Source organism: Triticum urartu, chromosome 7A (assembly GCF_056163025.1).
Source record: "Triticum urartu cultivar PI428250 chromosome 7A, HENAU_Tu73, whole genome shotgun sequence".
NCBI lineage: Eukaryota > Viridiplantae > Streptophyta > Magnoliopsida > Poales > Poaceae > Triticum > Triticum urartu.
In genome coordinates this window covers 61,984,895-62,006,286 of record NC_141879.1, presented here as the reverse complement: position 1 = coordinate 62,006,286, position 21,392 = coordinate 61,984,895, and the positions used below count along the sequence as shown (strand labels likewise).

The 21,392-nt window shown below is 48.3% G+C and overlaps 1 protein-coding gene across 1 annotated transcript; it reads left to right on the top strand.

Moving 5' to 3' along the window:
- Positions 1 to 6,884: 6,884 nt before the first annotated feature.
- Positions 6,885 to 20,922, top strand: LOC125525390 (putative E3 ubiquitin-protein ligase SINA-like 6). Its single transcript, XM_087531854.1, has 4 exons — positions 6,885 to 6,917; positions 8,589 to 9,245; positions 19,995 to 20,114; positions 20,860 to 20,922. Exons 1-4 carry the CDS (start codon positions 6,885 to 6,887, stop codon positions 20,920 to 20,922), a joined length of 873 nt encoding a protein of 290 aa, XP_087387980.1.
- Positions 20,923 to 21,392: the final 470 nt, after the last annotated feature.

Here is a 21,392-nt window from a genome sequence, read left to right as displayed (position 1 = left end):
ACGTCGTCCCCCACAGCATCATCACTGATAACGACACGAACTTTACGGCCGACGAGGTAAAACTCTGGTGCAAAAACATGGGCATCAAGCTTGATTATGCTTCCGTCTATCACCCACAAACTAACGGCCAGGTCGAGCAAGCAAATGGTCTGATCATGAGCGGCATCAAACCCAGATTAGTGTGGTCCCTTAAGGAATCTAACACGCACTGGGTAGAGGAGCTCGACTTCGTACTCTAGGGGCTGTGGACCACGCCGAATCGTACCACCGGATACACCCCATTCTTCATGGTATACGGTGCAGAGGCGGTTTTGCCCTGCGACATAATTCATGAATCACCTCGAGTGCGCATGTACGAAGAAAGAGAAGCCGAGCTCGATAGGCAGGACAGTCTGGACGCCTTGGAGGAGGAGCATGATGTGGCAAAAGCTCGTTCCGCATTCTATCAATAGCAGGCTCGAAGATACCAAAGCAGAGAAGTACGGGCCAAAACTTACTATGTTGGCAACTTAGTTCTACGCCTGCCGGATAAGAAAAAGGACAAACTCAAGCCCAAATGGGAAGGTCCCTTCATTATTGACCAAGTCCTGACTGGTGGAGCGTACCGTCTGCGAGATGCATCAGATAACCGACACGAGCCTAACCCATGGAACGCAGCCCGTCTCCGAAGATTCTACGCCTAGCGCCGGACTCTGTGTTCGTATCCTTCCCCTGTCTATTTTTTATACACTAGTTGTCTTATATTTCTCTCCTTCTCCCTTCATTTCCTCTTATAGCCTTTAAGGGCTCATTCGTGCCTCATTCGCACACAACTGACGTGCTATCCACGCTCATTATACCTGGGGGCTTCTCTAACAGAAGCTTATTTACACGGGCTTCATGTCCAACACATGTGTCACACTTCCGCATGTACCTTTTATTCACCATTATATGCATCGATATGACTTAAGTTTTGGCCAAGCTGGGTTGCCTGGATCCTGTGCTTACCCCTACGTTCCCGATTGTTCGGCTAGGTGGTAAAGGGAGCACCTCTGCGATTGTTACTGCCGGGTCAGCCGGATGTGTACCTCAGACTTGGTGAAGCCAAAAGCTAGCGTTCTTAAGGGAATATTCGGTCGGTAAACTAAAAGATGATTTCTCACTTATTTACTTATGCACCCCAGATGTTTTTCCTCCGTCTCTTTTCGCAGTCCGGACATGCACTTTAGGGCATGCCTTCGAGGGAATGGAACCCCTAACGGAACTATTCTCCCTGGAAGATGTTTCTTACTAACCATGTAATATAACATACCTAGTTGGGCACTTGTCTGTTCAAGCACTAATGACCCCTACGCCTAGTCTCCATGCATGCCCCAGTTCTTACATAACCAAGAGGGTATTCGGACACACTCCGGACCGTCGGGTCCCGAGGTATAAGCGAAAAGGTCCGCCATGACAAACGATCTACAATTCGACTAGAAGGCATTATACATGTCACTTTAAATTACATAAGTCAATTTGACTGATTGTATTCCTCTTCGATACCATCCAGTAGGCTGTCTAGTTTACACTCCTGTTGGGAATACTTTGCGGCCAATTCTACTTGGCCGTACACTAAACTCACAGGGATCTCCTTTCCATCGGGCCCCACAGGTCCGACCTCGGCCATGTGGTTTGGGTCAGCCTTCATGTAGCGTGTCTTCACCATGGCCCAGGCCTCCCTGGCGCCTTGACGGCAGGCCGATATCTTGCATAATTGGAACCGCCGCCATGCTCCCTTGAGCTTCTCTGCGAGCTCTCCAAGGCCTTCGGGCATGGAGACGGATGGCCATAAGGCCCGGGCAACGCCTTGCATCACCTGCCGAACTCGTTCGTGCAGTTGTGAGAGCTCGGGAAGAAGGTCACCCGTAGAACCGGGCATTTCCACTACAGGACGACCTGTTAGTATACCTACAGACATAACTCTGTTAGTCGACTTCCTCGCCGAACTCTTTTTCAAAGTTCGCTCAAGCACTTACTAAATATGCCACGTCAAAGCCGCCGATTATTCTTCTCCTACCTCACCTTCGTAAGCACGCTCTCGCTAGCCTTTAACCGACGCAGGAGCTATTGCTTATCCGGATCTACTCCGGCGACATCTGCAATGTTCTTGTCAGATTTGCACACACGCCGCACTTCACATAATACTTATCATTCAAAGCGTATAGTACCAGAGGGGGTCTCCTTGGGCTCCCCTACTGCGGCTAGTGCGGCCTCAAGTTGGGCTCTATACTCTTCCAGCTCCTGGGACAGTTGGGTATTCTTTTCTGTACGAACCTACATAACAAATGACCCTTAAATCAGTTATTCTAACTGTTTCAAGTCTCGGGGGCTACTGGTATATATAATCACCAAATTTTCTTACATGTATGTCCTTTACATACTGCTCCATGGCTCTGGTTAGACCATCTTGAGCAGCACGGAGATACGCATCTCCCAAGTTAAAGGCCTCTAACACCTCCTGGGATAGACAAGCGTCGCGAAGAACTGTCCGGCGACGCCTGTGGTTCATGGCACTCTCCACCTCGGAATTGGTGGCAGACAGCCTATCCGCATCCTCTGTCGGAGGAGCGTCCGATGCGCGCCTCGTGTTCGCCTCCGCTTCCGGACCCGTCCTTGGATCCTGGTTGGTGGAGGCGTGATTGGCAACCTCTCCGGATATAGTCCGGCGAGCACTCTTTTTCCTAAAGAGAGCACGGGCGTTAGCATGCCTATGAGAATAATATCTTGGACTAAGATGGCGCGCCATACCGTTGTGCCGGCGTCTCAATCCGGACCGCACTTCTTTTCAGCCCGCGGGGCCTTACGGCCCCTTGGTGGCTAGTCGCCGCAGGCTCGGCCTTCCGCCTCAAGGACTTCCCCTGCAAAACACGGTTGTTGTACGATAATCAAAAACATGCGAGGATGGATCTCTTTTCAAAAAGTGCTGGGACTTCGGTCTCAGTTACCTATGAGGCTGGGAGTAGCCCTGGGTAATCGGCCGTAATCGCCACCAAGGTGTTGTCACTGCTCTGTTGGTAAAATACCCCATCAATCAGCTCCACAGATATGTCCGGATCCTCTTGGGAGGCCGAGTCAAGGGACTATTCCGGATCCTCGGGTTGTGGAGGAGGGATGTTTATCTCCTTTACGGCCTGATGCAGTTCCTGCGTCGAAATCGCAAGATAAGATACTTTCTATGGGAATATGGAACGGATGGGCAAGAAGAAGTGTCTGCTTACCCAGCTTGGAGGATTGTACATAGAAAATCCACCCTGTGGATTGACGCGGAGGAATTCCTCCTCTTCTCCCTTATACAAAGCGGACAAGATCTTCATTAGAACGACAACTGATATCGGCCCCTTACGGCCGCAGTGGGTGGCATCATCCTCCCCGTTGAAATCCCACATGGGGTGGCCTCTATATTGAAGTGGCTGCACCCCTCGCATAATGCATGTGGCCATGACCTCGATCATGGTCAGTCCGGAATGAGCTAACAACCTTATCCGGCTCGTCAGGTAAAGAATGTCCTTGTCATTTTCCTTCTGAGAGTTTCGAGGAAGCCAGCTTAGGCGCTTCTTCAAGGGAGCATTGTCAAATTCAGGGAGGCCGATCCGAACAGGAACCGGCAGGGGGACGTCTTCTATATAAAACCATTCTGAAGGCCAGTCTTCGGACGCCTTCTTTGGGGTTCTGGATAGATATCCGGTCCCGGTGATGCGCCATAATTAGGCTCCGCCCACTTGATATATTGACCCCTTCTGAGAACGGGGCACAAGGTAGAACAGCTTCTTCCACAGTGCGAAATGAGCCTCGCAGCCCAAAAAACAGCTCGCAAAGGGCTACGAAGCCCGCGATATGCAATATGGAGGCAGGCGTGAGGTTGTGCAACTGGAGGCCGTAGAACTCCAGGAGCCCCCGGAGAAACGGATGGATTGGGAATCCGAGGCCTCTTATCAAATAAGGGACAAGGCATACCCGCTCTCCTTTGGAGGGGTTGGGGACGCTCTCCACTTGCTCTCCGCCATTATAGGTGGCAAGTCCGGCTCGAACTGGGACCATGAAGGCTGGGGGGAGAAATCCCTTGGTTTGGAGCATCACTAGCTCGCTGTGCGGGATGGAACATCTCTCCCAATCCCCAGGCTGAGGGCTGGAAGGGCGAGAAGAGGAGCTGCGGCGACCAACCATGATGGACTGGACCTCTGTCGGATGCGCTCTGATGAATGCTCGCGGAGGGAAGATGGTGTGATTTGGATCTAAATCCTCGTCTCTATTAATAGGCAGCTCATTTACGCGGCAAGGGGGTTAATGTAAAAACACCCTGGCTTTTCGCATTCGTTTGCCACGTGGAAGATGGCCATTATTGGGCGTAGAAGCCAAGGAGCACAATATTCACGAGAAGTCGGACACTATTCAAGAGGTACGCGGGATTTGGAGAAGAACCCGCCTTGCAATGCCGAAGACAATCTGCGCGCAGGACTCATCGTCATTGAAGCCTGGTTCGGGGGCTACTGAGGGAGTCCTGGATTAGGGGGTGTCCGGGTAGCCGGACTATAGCCTTTGGCCGGACTCTTGGACCATGAAGATACAAGATTGAAGACTTCGTCCCGTGTCCGGATGGGACTTTCCTTGGCGTGGAAGGCAAGCTTGGCAATACGGATATGTAGATCTCCTCCCATTGTAACCGACTCTGTGTAACCCTAGCCCTCTTTGGTGCCTATATAAACCGGAGGGTTTTAGTCCATAGGACGAACAACAATCATACCATAGGCTAGCTTCTAGGGTTTAGCCTCCTTGATCTCGTGGTAGATCTACTCTTGTACTACCCATATCATCAATATTAATCAAGCAGGAGTAGGGTTTTACCTCCATCGAGAGGGCCCGGACCTGGGTAAAAACATCGTGTCCCTTGTCTCCTGTTACCATCCGCCTAGACGCACAGTTCGGGACCACCTACCTGAGATCCGCCGGTTTTGACACCGACACTAACCCTGCCATCCATACACCTCTTTGGTTTAGAGTTAGTTCAGGGTTAGAATCTAACTCGTCTCGGTTCATCGCCATCATACGTTCCCCATTCCTGTGTTTTCAGCATCCTGCGAATCAAAGAGGCCCTTTTTTTTGCCGGAAAAATCAAAGAGGCCCTTAGACTGGTTTCGGTCCGGTCATTTTTTATAAACGTGCTATGTCGAAAATTTAATGAAGGTGCACCGGTTTCCACAAAAATAATCCGGTTTCATGTAGTAATTCATTCATTTATTTATTCTTCTGCGGGGGGTTTGCATGAAATTTGTGAGGTCTGAAATGTAAAGTACCCCGGCATATGCTCCGAGTCGTGCATGCACTACGACCCAGATGCTCTATGTCCCACATGTCGGCGAATGGGAGCACGAGTAATAGCCTAGGAGTACATATAGGAGGATAAATGCGTGAAATAATATGTACTGTGAAGCGTAGCCGCGGTTCGAAAAGGAGACCTAAAGTGATGATAGCTATAGGTCACACGCACCCAACTAGTGGTACTAGACATACGACTAATTTTTCCCTCAAAAAAGAAAAAAAGAGGCACGAGTGCTCAGTACTCCTTTTATATAAACACGAGTCCCGTCTAACAACAGCGTCCGTGCTACAGCTAGCTCTCCTCCCTCGTTTCTCTCTTCTAATTCTAAACTCGGCCGACGCCCGGTGGGCGGGGTGGGTTTGCTCAACTGCAGCCCCACCTCACAGTGAAAATGTTACGACTGGAATAAAAATGCCATATGCTCCCTCCGTTCATAACTATAAGCCTTTTTAGATACTATTTCAAATGGAATATAGCATACAGATGTATGTAGACATAGTTTAGAGTGTAGATTCACTCATTTTGCTCCGTATGTAGTAGTCACTTGCTGGAATCTTTAGAAAGACTTATATTTGGGAACGAAGGGAGTACTATACTAAGGCCACGAGGCGATGCAGTGCTGGTTACAGGAGGCAAGAAGAAGAGATGCATCCATCGACGACGTCCACCTCCTCGATTCAGGGCGCCGGCCCACCGAACAGTGCCTAAGTAGCAGCGGCTTTCGTGGCCAGGTCGACGTGCTTGTGAACAATGGCGTCCAAAGATTCCAGCCGCTGGAAGAAGGCCAATGTCTTTCTAACCTCGCTTGCCTTGTAGTGGCCTATGTAGATGATTTCCTCGTAGACGTGGATGTGCAGGTCGACGGTTTCTTGCATGGCGAGGCGCTGCGCGGCAAGCGCGGCCTCGAGGTGCACATTCTTCGTCGCGACCTTCGGCACCTGCAGGGCCACGAGGGCTAGAAAGAGTTTGTCACCATGGAGGCCGATGAGGGTGGCAGGCAATGAGGAGCCTGGGCGTGCGGGCTGGAGCAGTACAGCAAGGTCGTCCGCGCGCTTCTTGACGGTGGTGAACTTGCGGATGGAGTTGACCATCATGTCGTCCATGCGAGAGGCGAAGACGGCGTCGGCGAGGGCTACGATGCCTGCGGTCGCCAACACCGTCTGGAAATGCTGCACGGTGCGGGGCCGTAGGCCGGCGCCTTGGATGATTTGGCACAGCCAACTGCCGCTCGTGTCCATCGCCTCCATAGGTGCTTGTGGCTTCTGGTCACTTGGTCTTGGATTGGAGTGAGCAGTGTTGCGCAGAGACTTGGGAGTAGATGGATTGGAGTGGTGGGGCGCCTTTATTATATGAGAGTCCAAACTCTGTTGCATCACATCGTGCTGGCTCTATTCTGCTTCTCCAATTAATTCCCTCCGCATGTAATTGAGGATGCATCATTGACCGTTCAACATCTCGGGAACTGCTACCCTCTCCCTCCTTGGCATTCAAGCACCTATGGACCCATCGACGACGAGGTGCCTATGGTGACTTCGTAAATTTCAAGATGATAGTGCCGTGCGTGTGCGCGTTCATAGGGGTGAGTGTATGCACGCGTATATGAGCGCTTGAGTCTGTACTGTGTAAAAAAATGTAAATGCGTGTCTGAAAGAGACTAGTCAGTATACTCAATATTGTGCACCTCGGAGAGGAAAACGATAGAACTAGGACGTATTTATTTATGGTGCAGATTCACTCATTTTTCTCCATATGTACTCCGTCTCGGTGTAGTCTAGTCACTTGTTGAAATCTCTAGAAGGGCAAATACTCCTTTCTGGTTTACAGGGCTATACTAGCAAGTAGTTGTACGTACTAGTACAATAGTGGGCTCACGTAGCAATTTTGTCTCATGCAAGAGCCTGGCTATATGCATGCTCCAATGTTCACAACTGCAACGTTCGGTTTGCGCTTGGCTCTTCGCCTCTTCGAGAAGACGAACAATGATGTTACTACTACTGCTTCTACAATGTCGAATCCACTGCTGCATGTCCGTCCACAACGAGCGGGACGGATAGCTTGTTGTAGAAGTACTACTAAGTAAAAGCCTGTCCTCGTTTGCGAGCAACCGCGCGCATGGGTGAGGGAGAAGGCGTGTAGTAAAATCATAGCACTGGCCCCACATGCTTGCCTCTAAACTTGGCTGAAAGACCCGCAGTGTACAATATATTTGCTGCAACCTCTAACATTTACCCACCACAAATTAAAATATATGTGGCCGTATGCATCGTTCTGATGCAGAGGCCGGGGAGCCCCATTTTCGTAGAAAAAAACAAATTAAAATATATATTCCTGTCTTGACCAGATGAGCATGCAAACTACAATCACCAGGGTGTCAGGTAGGGCCAGAAGACTATTTTTTTTAAAAAAAACTTCAAGACGGTCACATAGCATGGAGCCGACCCCAACAAATTTAAGCTTACAGGCACGGTACACGCTATCCTAGACTACTCTACACATGAAACTGCCACATGAGCGTCTGGGCTGCGCTTGGCTCTTCGCCTCTTCGGGAAGTCGAACAATGATGGAGTACTACTGCACTGGAGGAGTACTACAGTACGCTTCTGGCCATCTGACACCGATTGAACTGCTGCATGTCCACCGCGTGCGGGAGGGAGAGCGTGTAGCGAAAGCTTCTCCTAGTCTTGCCAGCCACCAGGCTCATGGGCGAGGGAGGGACGCTCCTGCCTTTGCGTGTATGACAGGTGGGCCCGACAGGTGTGTGGCCAACCTGTCATACAGCCAAAGGCAGGTGCAGTTAAGTCGGCAAGGGAGAGGATAATCAAACTTCTCATTGATGTACGAGTTGACGCGACACATCAAAGCACTGCCCTCGATATATTTCAATAATTTGCGTTTACCGATGCATTAATTACAATGCATGCATGCATGCCCTGACTCTCCCTTTGATACTTGCATGTGTTGATTTAATGCACCTTGAAGTAGTATAAAATATGTGACGGTAAAGCTTTGTAATACCCCGGCCCAAGTTGAGAGATGGTTGTGCACGAGGAGGGTGAGATCATGCAGACCGAACAGGACCCGACGATGGAGCTCTCTAAGGTCTCGATGGACCTCACCGTGCTCCACTGCCCCTTGTGCCTCCGCCCCTTGACGTCTCCAGTGTATGAGGTTCAAATACACCTCGTCCGTTCGGCTAATTGAGCAAGGTGCAGGTTTCTTGATTGATGTGCTGTTTGATTGATTTCTATAGTGCAAGGGAGGGCACCTGGCCTGCGGGGACTGCCGCGTCGAGCGCCCCGGGAACCAGCGGCAGTGCCAGAAGTGCGAGCGCGGCAGTGGCTTCGATGTGCGGAACACGGCGGTGGACTCCGTCCTTTCGTCGGTGAGGGTGGAGTGCCCGCATGAAGGCTGTGGGCTCTACGTCACTTACCACAAGCTCGCCGATCACCAGAGCGTGTGTCCGCTCGCGCCCTGCAAATGCCCCGTGCCCGTCTACGGCTACGAAGGCCCGCCGCCGGCGCTCTACCACCACATCAGCACCGCGCATCCCATGCTAGTGAACAGGATCCAGTACGGCAAGGTGCTCCAGCTTCAAGTTCCACTATCGGAGCCACGGCTCTTGCTGTTCGCGGAGGAGGACCGCCGCGCGTTTTTCTTGGTCGGCGGCATGCTCGACATCGACGCGCCTATCGTCGTGTCGGTCGTCTGCATCAGAGCGGGGGTGTCCCCACTGCCGCACTACGTGGCCAAGCTGTGGGCGAACGGCCCGCCGGGGGAGCCCAAAGGCACGACTGATGCCGTCAAGGTGGAAATGGAGGTGACAAGCAGCAAGGATCCCGGCGACGTCGACGTGCAGGAGCTGACCTTCTTGACAGTTCCTCCTAAGCTGCTGGCCGGGGCTAAGCTTGTGTCCCTCCACATTCAGACTGACAAGCTCACGTCCTAAATGTTTCTACAGTGCCTTCTGTTTATCTTAGTAATATGCTAATATAGGGATTACCTTGGTCTACTTAAGAAATGGTGGGTTTTGGTGGCGATAAAAAATTATGTTTATCAATGCATTAATTGCAATGCATGCATGCATAAAGTACATGCATTGGTCAATTTTCTCTTAATACTTGCATGCAATGATTTAATGCACCTTGGAATCTCAACATGTGTTGGGGAACAACCAAATTGAGCCTTATAAAATGGAAAAAGTAAAATTTTGAGATAAGCCCTATAAAACCTGAAAGGAGAGAGTAGAAAAAGAAGTACTCCATCTGGGAATAGTGCCGCACTTCAAACTTGACCCATCAATAAATTTTGAGCTTGTGTCTCGTCACATTCCAAATTACTCCACGCTATATTGAATTGCAAACCTGTTCACACCGATCACAACCTAAACGGTTTCCCACTTAGTGCGTATTAGTACTCGGTTATAAATACTAGTATGCCAAGATGACTGTGCGTTCCTCCACAACTCCTCATCGACAAAAACAAACACGCCATTCAGCATCCTTCCCTTGCGTCTGCCATGGCCAGCGTGAGTTCTGGGTCGAGAGATTGCCACCAGGGAGAGGCGAGCATGGAAGCGGAAGAACGAGAGATGTCCCGCCTCGCTGCGAGAGCAGCCGACATGTCCCGCCGCGCGGAAGTAGCAGCACAGAGGTCCCGCCGCACCGCTGAAGCAGCACGGAGGTCCCACCGTGCCGTCGATGCAACAGACTGGTCTGGCCGTGCCGCGGAAGCAGCAGAGATGTCCTGCCGGGCCAAAAATGCGGCAGAGATGTCCCGCCGCGCCGCGGCGGCCTGGGAAAATTTCTCGCGGGCAGGCGACGACTGTTATAGGCGCATGCATGCGATCGTCCATAGCCAGATGGAGTAAATCTCTGGCTGGGCGAGGTTGCAGGACGACATGAAAGCCTCGTTTGAACAGGCTATCGGCGTACTAAGGGAGGGCAATGAGAGGCTCCGGGCCAAGCGTGACCTTCTGAGGGAGAAGATCGTCCGAAGTGCAGACCAGCAGGAGGAATCTAGTGCCTTGTTGAAGAGGACCGGCGTCATCGTCCAGAAACTTATGGACGAGAATGACATGCTCCGCAACAAGCGCCAAAGGATGGTGAAGGAATCCGTGGATGTTCTCCAGCAGCGTCTTGAGGACACAAAATAGCTCATAGCCGCTTGCCGCGGAGACTAGTTCCCGCGGCCTGCAGCAACGCATCAAGAAAGTAGAGATCAGCGAGCCAGATCCTTGTCTTCCTTCTTCTTTTGCCCTTGTGTATTTCGGTCGTAGCCGCATCTGTCTTTTTAAATTATCTTCCTAATTATGTAAGACAATTAATCGTCCTTATCTTTCTGTGGAAGATCAATGTTGCGAGGCTGGAATGAAGAAAACTCTTGCTATGGTGACCTTGGCGTTGCTGTTCTTCTAGTTGCTGCTGGGCTTCCTTCAGTTTCCTGGTTTCTTTTGATGTAATAATCGGTTTAGGATGTGGATTGTGTCGTCGGTTGTGAAATATTGGGTTCTAGCGCGGATGTTTGGCCTTTGTTGGCCTCTTGGGATATTGCGATTTCAATCTGGTAGCTTTTAGTCCTGCGTGTTAGGCTGGATTTGTGCTGAACTTCTTGTGAATTGTGGTAGTTTTCAGTAATGAAAATCGGAAGGGACAAGCCCTTCTTTGATCAAAAAAATTTAATCGTCGTTATATATTCATCAGTCTTGCTATAAGTCGCAGTAGATGCTATATAGGTCCGCCGGATCTTACATCAAGATCCATGCTTTCAGATTTTCTTTTTTCTCTCTTAAATCTCAGTCGAGTGAGACATAGCCACGCCATTAAACAGAGGCTCGGGTGCCATTAATGGAGACCTTGGGAGAGAGGTGGACGGCATATGGAGGTCAAAGGGCTCTCCTCACGATAAGCGCGCACACGGGTCTGATCGCACGCCTCTCGTACTCAAATAGCTACCCTACACGGCGCCTCCTAGCTAATAAAAAATGGGGACGCGTGGCGGCATGTAAATGGTACTAGTAAGTAGAACGCAAATCAGACTGCAAATTTACCACACCATGTTGGTGCCATGTCATGGCACCAAGCCAAGTTTCATAATTTTCATGCGTGTTTTGGATTTACAGGAATTAAATAACTAAGTTTCTCAATGTTTCCAACCCAGCCACGACGCCCAAAATTTTGAATTTCATTCCCATTTCTTGCATGTAACCTAGAAATTTACCCGAGGACACACATGTGATTTTCAACCAACTTTGGTGCACTGGAACATGTGCTTGTATTTCAAATTTGAATTATGCACACAAAGGTGACACGTTCCCTCCCAGAACCATGAGCCTTCTTGAGAGAAGCTCCGATTTGCAAGAAGCTTATACCAAAATTTGTTCCTATTCGGCCAATTTTTTTTACCACGGCATGGTACTACCATGACATGACACCATGCCAAGTTTCATGATTTTAAAACCAAGTTTCTCAATGTTCTCGACCAAGCCACGATGCCCAGATGTTTGAATTTGATTCTCATATTTTGCATGGGGCCTAGAAATTCACCCGAGGACACAAATGTGATTTTTCAACATACTTTGGTGCACGGGAGCATGTGCTTGTAGTTCAAATTTGAATTATGCACATTAAATGACCAAAAACTCAATTAATGTGTAAATAAGGCCAAACGAAGGCGGAATAATTCCAAAATTTAACAGGGCACTCATGTAGTTCTATGTTGCCTTTGTAAATAAACTCAAGGGGGACAACGTATATCGTTTCGCACTCAAGGGTGGCACGTTCCCTCTCAGAACCACGAGCCTTCTTGAGAGAAGCTTGGGTTTGCAAGAAGCTTATACCAAAATCTATTCCTATTCGGCCAATTTTTTACCACAACATGGTAGTACCATGACATGACATCCATGCCAAGTTTCATGATTTTTAGACGTGTTTTGGATTTACAAGAATTTTAAAACCAAGTTTCCCAATGTTCTTGGCCGAGCCACGATGCCCAGATGTTTTAATTTTATTCTCATTTCTTGCATGGGACCTAGAAATTCACCCGAGGACACAAATGTGATTTTTCAACCAACTTTGGTGCACGAGAGCATGTGCTTGTAGTTCAAATTTGACTTATGCACATTAAATGACCAGAAACTCAATTAATTTATAAAAAAACGACAAACGAACCCGGAATAATTCCAAAATTTAACAGGTCACTAATGTAGTTCTATGTTGCCTTTGTTAAGAAACTCAAGGGGGGCACCGTATATCGTTTCACACTCAAAGGTGGCACGTTCCCTCTTAGAACCACGAGCTTCCAAATCAGCCCAATTTTTTTACCACAACATGTTAGTGCCATGACATGACACCATGCCAAGTTTCATGATTTCCAGGCGAGTTTTGGATTTACATGAATTTAAAATCAAAGTTTCTCGATGTTCTCGGCCGAGTCATGACGCCCAGATGTTTGAATTTCATTCTCATTTCTTCCATGGGACTTAGAAATTCAACCAAGGACACAAATGTGAATTTTCAACCCACTTTGGTGCACTGGAGCATGTGCATGCAATTCATATTTAGATTATGCACATTAAAAGTCCAGAAACTCAATTAATGTATAAAAAGGCCAAATGAACCCGAAATAATTCCAAAATTTAACAGGGCACTCATATAGTTCTATGTTTTCCTCTATAAATAAAATTAGGGGGGAGGCAGCGTATATCGTTTCGCACACAAAGGTGACACGTTCCCTCTCGGAACCACAATGCTTGTTGAGAGAATCTCCGGTTTTGCAAGAGGCTTATACGAAAACTTGTCCCAATTCAGCCAAAAATTATACGTATGAAAATAGGGTTTAGATTATCCCAAACATCTCGCTACCTAGACCAATAATGTACTATGATTTGAATTCAACATAAAATGGATACAAATATTTGAATTGGAGAGCGTATGGTACATGTAGTTCATAGTGAAATATGATTACTACTATATGTATGTTTTTTGTTATCAAGATAATATTTAAATTATTGTATAACTTTACAACAATCGTATTCAAATAAGGAAAATTGATTCAAATTTAGTCCATATGGTAGACAACAATATATTTGTTCACATGGTGGAGTAAAATGTTCATACATGATGGAAGATCAAAATGTACGACTACATCAATTATAAACCACAATGTCACCTAACGATATATTCGAATTCAACATAACGTGGATTCAAAAATTGAAATTCGAGATCATGGCATCTGTAATCATATAAAAAGGGACATTACTCTTTCTTTGGTGGGAATTGATTTGTTTTTTGTTCTTGTTGAGCGAAGTGCGAATCGATTTGGTACTGTGCAGGGTAATCTTGTTCTCCCGATTTTTTTACATGTTTCTTGTAGTTCTTTCAATGGCATCTATAGCAATATAGTAAAAGGGGACATGACTCTCTTGTGTCTGGTATGAATTGTTTTTTTACACGTTAAGTTTGTTCTGCCGAACAAGGAATCTGCACCTTGTTATCCCGAAATTTTCAAGCTCGAGTATCTTTTGTCTCACCTGCTTTGAAACTTCCGCTTATTCAACCCGCGCCGCGCCTTGTTATCGTGAAATTTGGACGCGCGCGAGAAGTCCCTCCTCATCTGAAATCGCTCCCGCAGCCCAGACACACGAATCCCCCTTCTACCCCTCAGCCAGAAATGAAGCTCCATGTCGCGGTGTCAAAACCGGTGGGGGTATGCTGGTAACTTACCCTACATTTTGGACAAGCGTGTCCCTAAGCTTGGCTCCCCCTCCCCCTTCGCCCCCCCCCCATTCGTACACCGAGGCCGCCAAAACCCGCGAAATCCCACGCCCCTCTGTCGGCCTCCCGACCGCCGCCCAGCCAGAGACTCTTCCCTGACTACGTCGTCCACCGCAACAGCACGCCGTCCCTCATCCACCGCACCAGATGAGGATCCGTTGTCGATCTCGTCGTCCCGCCGGATCAGCCGCCCCGTCCTCCACCTCCAAGGAGCTGCCCCGATGTTCGCCTCGTCTATCGCGCCACCTCAATCCCCACAGCGCCGTCTTGACCTGCCCCACCGGAACCGCAGCACCCTCACCAATTCCTCTGATGAAGCCGAGGCCAACTCGGCGCAACCAAGGAGGTTCTGCACTCACCACTGCATTTTATCTTTTATTCGATCTCACGGGGTTGCCGGTGCTCGATACTGAGCAGACATGGCATGTCTCTATCGACAGCGTCGTTGCCGGCCACATCATCCATGGCATCTTTCCCCCATGTCGTTGCTTCCTTGGCGCGACTTCCACAACGGCACTAGCTGCAGCTGCTCCAGCTCTCGCTCGCGCTGCGGCTCTGTTCTTGCTGTCGGTCGCGCTGCTGCACTAATCCTGCTTTCGTTCATTCTGCTGCTCTGCTCTGCTCTTGCTCTCGCTTGCGCTGCTGCTGGTGTTGCACGACCTCCGGCAGCTACAGGAGTTGCTGCTTTAGCACTCGCTCGCGGTGCTACTGGACGACATGCTCTCTGGTAGTGCGTTCCTCGCTCGAGCGTCTGCTGATTTAGATCACTGCTTCTCTGCTACTAGTGCTCGAACACCCTAAACATCTATTGCAATGCTCTATTACCTGTTCAATATGTTTCGATAGTAAAATTCAGTTTCAACTGTGAAGTTCATTTTCTTCAGTTAAGTTCAGAGTGAACAGTACTTACAACATCTGTCGGAGCGGCCGTGGCGCGGCTGATGCGTTTTACATCTAGCACTTTTTGGTGATGTATTTTACATCACCTATTGCAGATGATATTAGGGTCCCACTTCAGATTAACGTTGTCTGTCTTGTCATGCTTCAGCCTCGTCGCTGTACACCTTAGCAGAGCTACTCCAATGACGGAACCGTCCATCACAGCGGAGCAGTACCCTCGGCGCCGTTTCCAGAGGCCTCGGATCTTCTTCCCCACCTCCGACAGTCATACCAGCATCATCACCATCCTCCACGTCTAACCCAATGATGTTGAGGTCCACAAGGCTATGCCAAAGAGGTTGTACACTCATCACATCACTTTGTTTCTCCATTCCTCTGTTCTTCCAATTCATGTGAGCCAAACACACAGGTTGACTGAAATCCTATGTTTCCAAATGCTCTATTTTGCACGTGCATTCCTATCCTATTCCTGTGTTTTTCCTATCCCTGCGTTTATAGAATCCTCCAATTCTAAGGAGCCCTTACAGATTTACTTCATTTTCAGATAGGCGTCAAAGAAAACTCTTTGTGTTATGTCCTGCTCCTGCCGTGCCGTCATCCACCCCACCTGAGGTGCACCATCGACAGAAGCGTTCACTGCAGCAGAGATCCCCCCTGCAGACTTCCTTTCTCCGCCTCAGATCATCTTCCCCATTGCTGGCAGCCACGCCAACCGCATTACCATCACCGACTAAGCAGATGAACCTGAGGACTACACAGTTCTGGAAGAGAGGTCGCAGTCTTTCGTGTTTGCTTACGTTATACATCGGTTATTACTACCTACTACTTTATTGTTCAATCTTGAGTTTTGAATTGCCCATGGGTCTCATATCGAGCCAGCAACGAATAGTATCTGTCTACTATCTAGTTCATCTGGGGTCTTCTATGTGGTTCATGTTGGATGGGCAACAAACAATAGATGATCCATTGTCTATCTTTTTAAACTGAAGCTATAATCTACCTGGTATCATTAGTTTTGGATCCATCCACTCGTTTGCTACCATCAGTCTTGATTTTTGCATGCACTCCTTAGGCCTTACAAAATCTAACTATTTTTTATTATGCATGTCAGATATTGTACACAATCGTACTGAACATGTAGAGAAAAAGAGAAGACCGTTGCATGCGAATATAATGTCATGCAGACGCCGCTCCATGGTGGGCGAAGTGCCCCCCCCCTCCTGCATTTCCAGATTGTATTCCAAAGGAAGATAACTATTCAGATGGAGATTCAGAAGGAGCCGACCACGCTTGTTTACCACCTGAGGTGTTTGCTCTAACCTGGCATGCTGATGTTGGTCATATCAGGCATATGGCGCCTTGCATTGCTTACATTATACATCTTATATGTCATCACCTTAGTTTAGATTTGCTTTATGTGAATGCCACCTGTTTGGTTTCTATATCATACTCCCACCATTCCTAAATATTTTTCTTGTTAGAGATTTCAACAAGTGACTACATACGGAACAAAATGAGTGAATCTACACTCTAAAATATGTCTTTATACATCCGTATGTGGAAGTCCATTTGAAATCTCTAAAAAGACAATTATTTAGGAATGGAGGGAGTATATGGGAATTATGCAATGCCATCTTCTTTAGCCAGGCATCATATACGTGAATCATGCAATGCCATCCTGTTTAGCCTGTCATCGTATATGTGAATTGTATCGTGCCATACTTTTTCCATAATGAATTCCATTTGTCAACAATGTTTATACATCCATCTACTCTTCCTGTGCATCTGCCATTTGAGTCGGTCATGGGAAAATCTGGAGTGAAAACAAGGTCTTCTGAGCAGTCAGTGCTACCTGTCGATGCGGATTTCTTGCTGGTTACAGATAGCTCCTCAGAGGAGGATTCAGAGAGAGATGACCAGTCGTATTCCCCCCCCCTCGAGGTCATGCTCTAACTTGGCTGGGTTATATTGCTCATATCTTGCATATCTTGCATTGCCATGCCATCTGCTTAGATTAGACATGCTTTGTGTGAATGCCTCATGTTTGCTTTCTATATCAGATATGTGAATTATGCAATGCCATGTTTTTCAGCCAGTTATCATATATGCTAATTATGCACCGCCATGGAGCCAGGCATCATATATGTGAATTATCCCATGCCATATTTTTTTCATTACGTATTCCATTTGTCGACAATCTGTGTATATTGAACTACTCTTCATGTGTATCAGCCATTTGAGCCGGTTATGGGAAAATCTGGAGTGAAAACAAGGTCTTCAGAGCAGGCAATGGTACCTGTTGAAGCATATATCTCGATGGTTACAGGGAGCTCCTCAGAGGAGGATTCAAAGACAGATGACCAGTCCTATATCCCACCTGAGGTGTATGCTCTAAGTTGCAATGTTTATATTTCTCATATGATGCATATGGTGTCTTGCATTGCTTACTTTAGACATCATATGCACACTATTGAATTCTATCTGCTTACTTTAGAGATCATACATGCGAGTGCCAGTTGCTTAGTATATGAATCAATTATGTCAATTATATCATGCCATCCTATATACTTAGACAACATGTATGTGAATTATTTCATCCCAACCTATTTTAGAAAGACATCATATATTTTTGTCATGTCATCCTGTTTAGGTACTCATCATATGTTGAATTATGCCATTATATCCTGTTAAGTTATCCATCATATATCTGAAACTGTGTAATGCTATCCTGTTTAGTTAGGCATCATATATGTGAAATTGTGTCATGCTGTCCTGTTTCGTTAGACAACATACATGTGAATTACCACATCTGTCTATCATACAATGTCTGTACGTTCAATTTATTTTCTTGTTTATCAGCCATTTGAATTGGAGGGGGTGATGGCAGTATCTAAGGGAGCAAAAACCCGTTCTTCACAAAAGACAGTGCTACCCGTTGATGCAGATAGAACCATGGTTGTACTGGCCCACAAACTAGCCCCGCCACACATAATCGAGACTCTTCCAGATTGCACACTTACACCGTTGGGCAGAGATCCAGCTACAACCCATCTAACCGCAACCCCAGCGGATAGTAACCCACTTATAGTTGACAAAGCACCATGTCCACCACAGAGTACCCCCACACGAGTAGTTTGTAAAGCTACTGCAGTGCCCAAAGCACGAAGACCACTGTCGGTGTCAAAACCGGTGGATCTCGGGTAGGGGGTCCCGAACTGTGCGTCTAGGCGGATGGTAACAGGAGACAAGGGACATGATGTTTTTACCCAGGTTTGGGCCCTCTCGATGGAGGTAAAACCCTACTCCTGCTTGATTAATATTGATGATATGGGTAGTACAAGAGTAGATCTACCACGAGATCAGAGATGCTAAACCCTAGAAGCTAGCCTATGGTATGATTGTATGTTGTCCTACGGATTAAAACCCTCCGGTTTATATAGACACCGAAGAGGGCAAGGGTTACACAGATTCGGTTACAATGGGAGGAGATCTACATATCCATATTGCCAAGCTTGCCTTCCACGCCAAGGAAAGTCCCATCCGAACACAGGACGAAGTCTTCAATCTTGTATCTTCATAGTCCAACAGTCCAGCCAAAGGTCATAGTCCGGCTATTCGAACACCCCCTAATCCAGGACTCCCTCAGTTGCCCCGGAACCAGGCTTCAATGACGATGAGTCCGGCGTGCAGATTGTCTTCGGCATTGCAAGGCGGGTTCTCCTCCAAATTCTGAATACCTGTTAAATAGTGTCCGGCTTCTTGTACATGCTGCGCTCCTTGGCTTCCACGCCCAATAATGGCCACCTTCCACGTGTCAAGCGAATGTGAAGAGCCAGGGTGTTTTTACATTTACCCCTAGCTACGTAAATGAGCTGCCTATTTAAAGAGATGAGGATTCAGATCCAAATCACACCCTCCTCCCTTAGCGAGCATTCATCGGAGCGCACCCGACAGAGATCCATTCCATCATGGCCGGTTGACACAGCTCCTCCTCCTGCTCCCCCAGCCCCAAGCCCGGAGATTGGGAGGGATGTTTCGTCCCGCACAGCCAACTAGTGACGTTTCAGACCCAGGGATTTTTCCCCCAGTGTACATGGTCCCGGTTCGAGCCAGGCTCGCCACCTATAATGGCAGAGAGCAAGCAGAGAGCCTTCCCAATCCCTCCAAGGGAGAGCGGGTATGCCATGTCCCTTATTTGATAAGAGGACTCGGATTTCCAATTCATCCGTTTCTCTGGGGGCTCCTGGAGTTCTATGGCCTCCAGTTGCACAGGCTTACGCCTGCCTCCATACTGCATATCGCGAGCTTCGTAGCCCTTTGCGAGCTGTTTTTGGGCTGCGAGGCTCATTTCGCACTGTGTAAGAAGCTGTTCTGCCTTGTGCCCCATTCTCAAAGGGGGTCAATATATCAAGTGTGCAGAGCCGAAGTATGGTGCATCGCCGGGACCGGATATCTATCTGGAACCCCGAAGAAAACGTTCGAAGACTGGCCTTCAGAATGGTTTTATATAGAAGACGTCCCCCTTCCGGATCCTATTCGGATCGGTCTTCCTGAGTTCGATAATGACCCTTTGAAGAAGCGCCTGAGCTGGCGTCCACGGAGCCCCAGGAGGAAGATGACAACGACGTTCTTTACCTGATGAGCCGGATAAAGTTATTGGCTCAATCAGGACTGACCATGATCGAAGTCATGGCGATATGCGTTATGCGGGGGGTGCAGTCGCCTCAATATCGAGGTCACCCCATGTGGGATTTCAACGCAGGGGACGACACCACCCGTTGCGGCCGCAAGGGGCCGGACTCGCCCCCCGCTCTATCGAAAATCTTGTCCGATTTGTAGAAGGGAGAAGAGGAGGAATATCTCCGTGTCAATCCACAGGGCGGATTTTCTATGTACAATCCTCCGAGCTGGGTAAGTCGACAATTTCATGCCCATCCGTTCCATATTCCCACAGTTAAGTATTTCGCCTTGTGATTTCAATGCAGGAGCTGCGTAAGGCTGTAAGGGAGATCAACAGCCCGCCTCCACAACCAGAGGATCCGGAGCAGTCCCTCGACCCAGCCTCCCAAGAGGATCCGGACAAATCCGTGGAGCTAATTGATAGGGTATTTTACCAACTAAGCAGCAATAATGCCTTGGTAGCCATTACAGCCGATTACCCTGGGCTGCTCCCAGCTTCATAGGTAACTGAGACCGAAATCCCAACATTTTGAAAAGGATCCGTCCTTGTGTACTTTGCTTACCATATACTAACGGTGTTTTACAGGGGAGGCCCTTGGCACGTCATGCCGAGCCCGCGGCGACTAGCCAACAAGGGGCTGTGAGGACAGGCAGGTTGAACAGAAATGCAGTCCGGACTGAGACACCGGCGCAGCGGTATGGCGCGCCGTCTTACTCCATGATATCATTCTCAGAGGCATACTTACGCCCGCAATTTCTTTAGGAAGAAGAACACTCGCCGGACTATATCCGGAGAGGTCGCCAATAACACCTCCACCCATCAGGCTCCAAGGCCGGATCCGGAAGCGGAAGCGAATACGAGGCGCGCGCCGGATGCTCCTCCGATAGAGGATGCGGACAGACTGTCCGCCACAAATTCTGAGGTGGAGAGTGCCATGAACCACAGGCGTCGCCGGGCCGTTCTCCGTGACGCTTGTTTCTCCCAAGAGGCATTTGATGCCTTCAACTCGGGAGACGCGTACTTCCGTGCTGCTCAAAATGGTCTAGCCAGAGCCACTGATCAATATGTAAAGGACATACGGGTGCGAAAATTTGATGATTATATCTATCAGTAGCCCCTGAGACTTGAAACAGTTAGAACAACTGATTTAAGGATCATTTGTTATGCAGGTTCTTACAAAAAAGAATACCCAATTGTCCCAAGAGCTTGAAGAGTGCAAAGCCCAACTTTAGGTCGTACTGGCCGCAGGAGAGGAGTCCAAGAAGACCCCCTCTGGTAACACATATTTAAAATGATAAATACTCTACAAAGTGTGGCACATGTGCAAATCTGACAACAAATATGGCAGATCAAGCCGGAGGAAATCCGGATGAGCAACATTTCTTATGCCAGCTAAAGGCCGGTGAGAGCGTGCTTACGAAGGTTAGGCAAGAGAAAAATAATCTCCAAGATGCCAACACCCAGCTGGGCGTGGAACTAAAGGATGTTCGTGCCCAACTATCGGACTCCATGAAGGAGAATCAGCGGCTGCGACGCGACATTTTCAGTAAGTGCTTGAACGAACTTGTTAAAAAGAGTTCGGCGAAGAAACCGTCTAACAGAGTTATGTCTGTAGGTATGCTGACGGGTCGTCCCACGAATGAGATGCCCGGGTTGACAGGTGATCTTCTACCCGAGCTGTCACAACTTCACGAACAAGTTC

Bases quoted from the DNA above. Each gene is read 5' to 3' on its own strand.
- LOC125525390 (XM_087531854.1), top strand. From the start codon at position 6,885: ATGATAGTGCCGTGCGTGTGCGCGTTCATAGGG. The intron at 6,918-8,588 runs GTGAGTGTATGC...TGATTTCTATAG, and splicing joins GCGTGTGCGCGTTCATAGGG to TGCAAGGGAGGGCACCTGGC. The intron at 9,246-19,994 runs GTGTCCCTCCAC...ATTTCAATGCAG, and splicing joins TGCTGGCCGGGGCTAAGCTT to GAGCTGCGTAAGGCTGTAAG.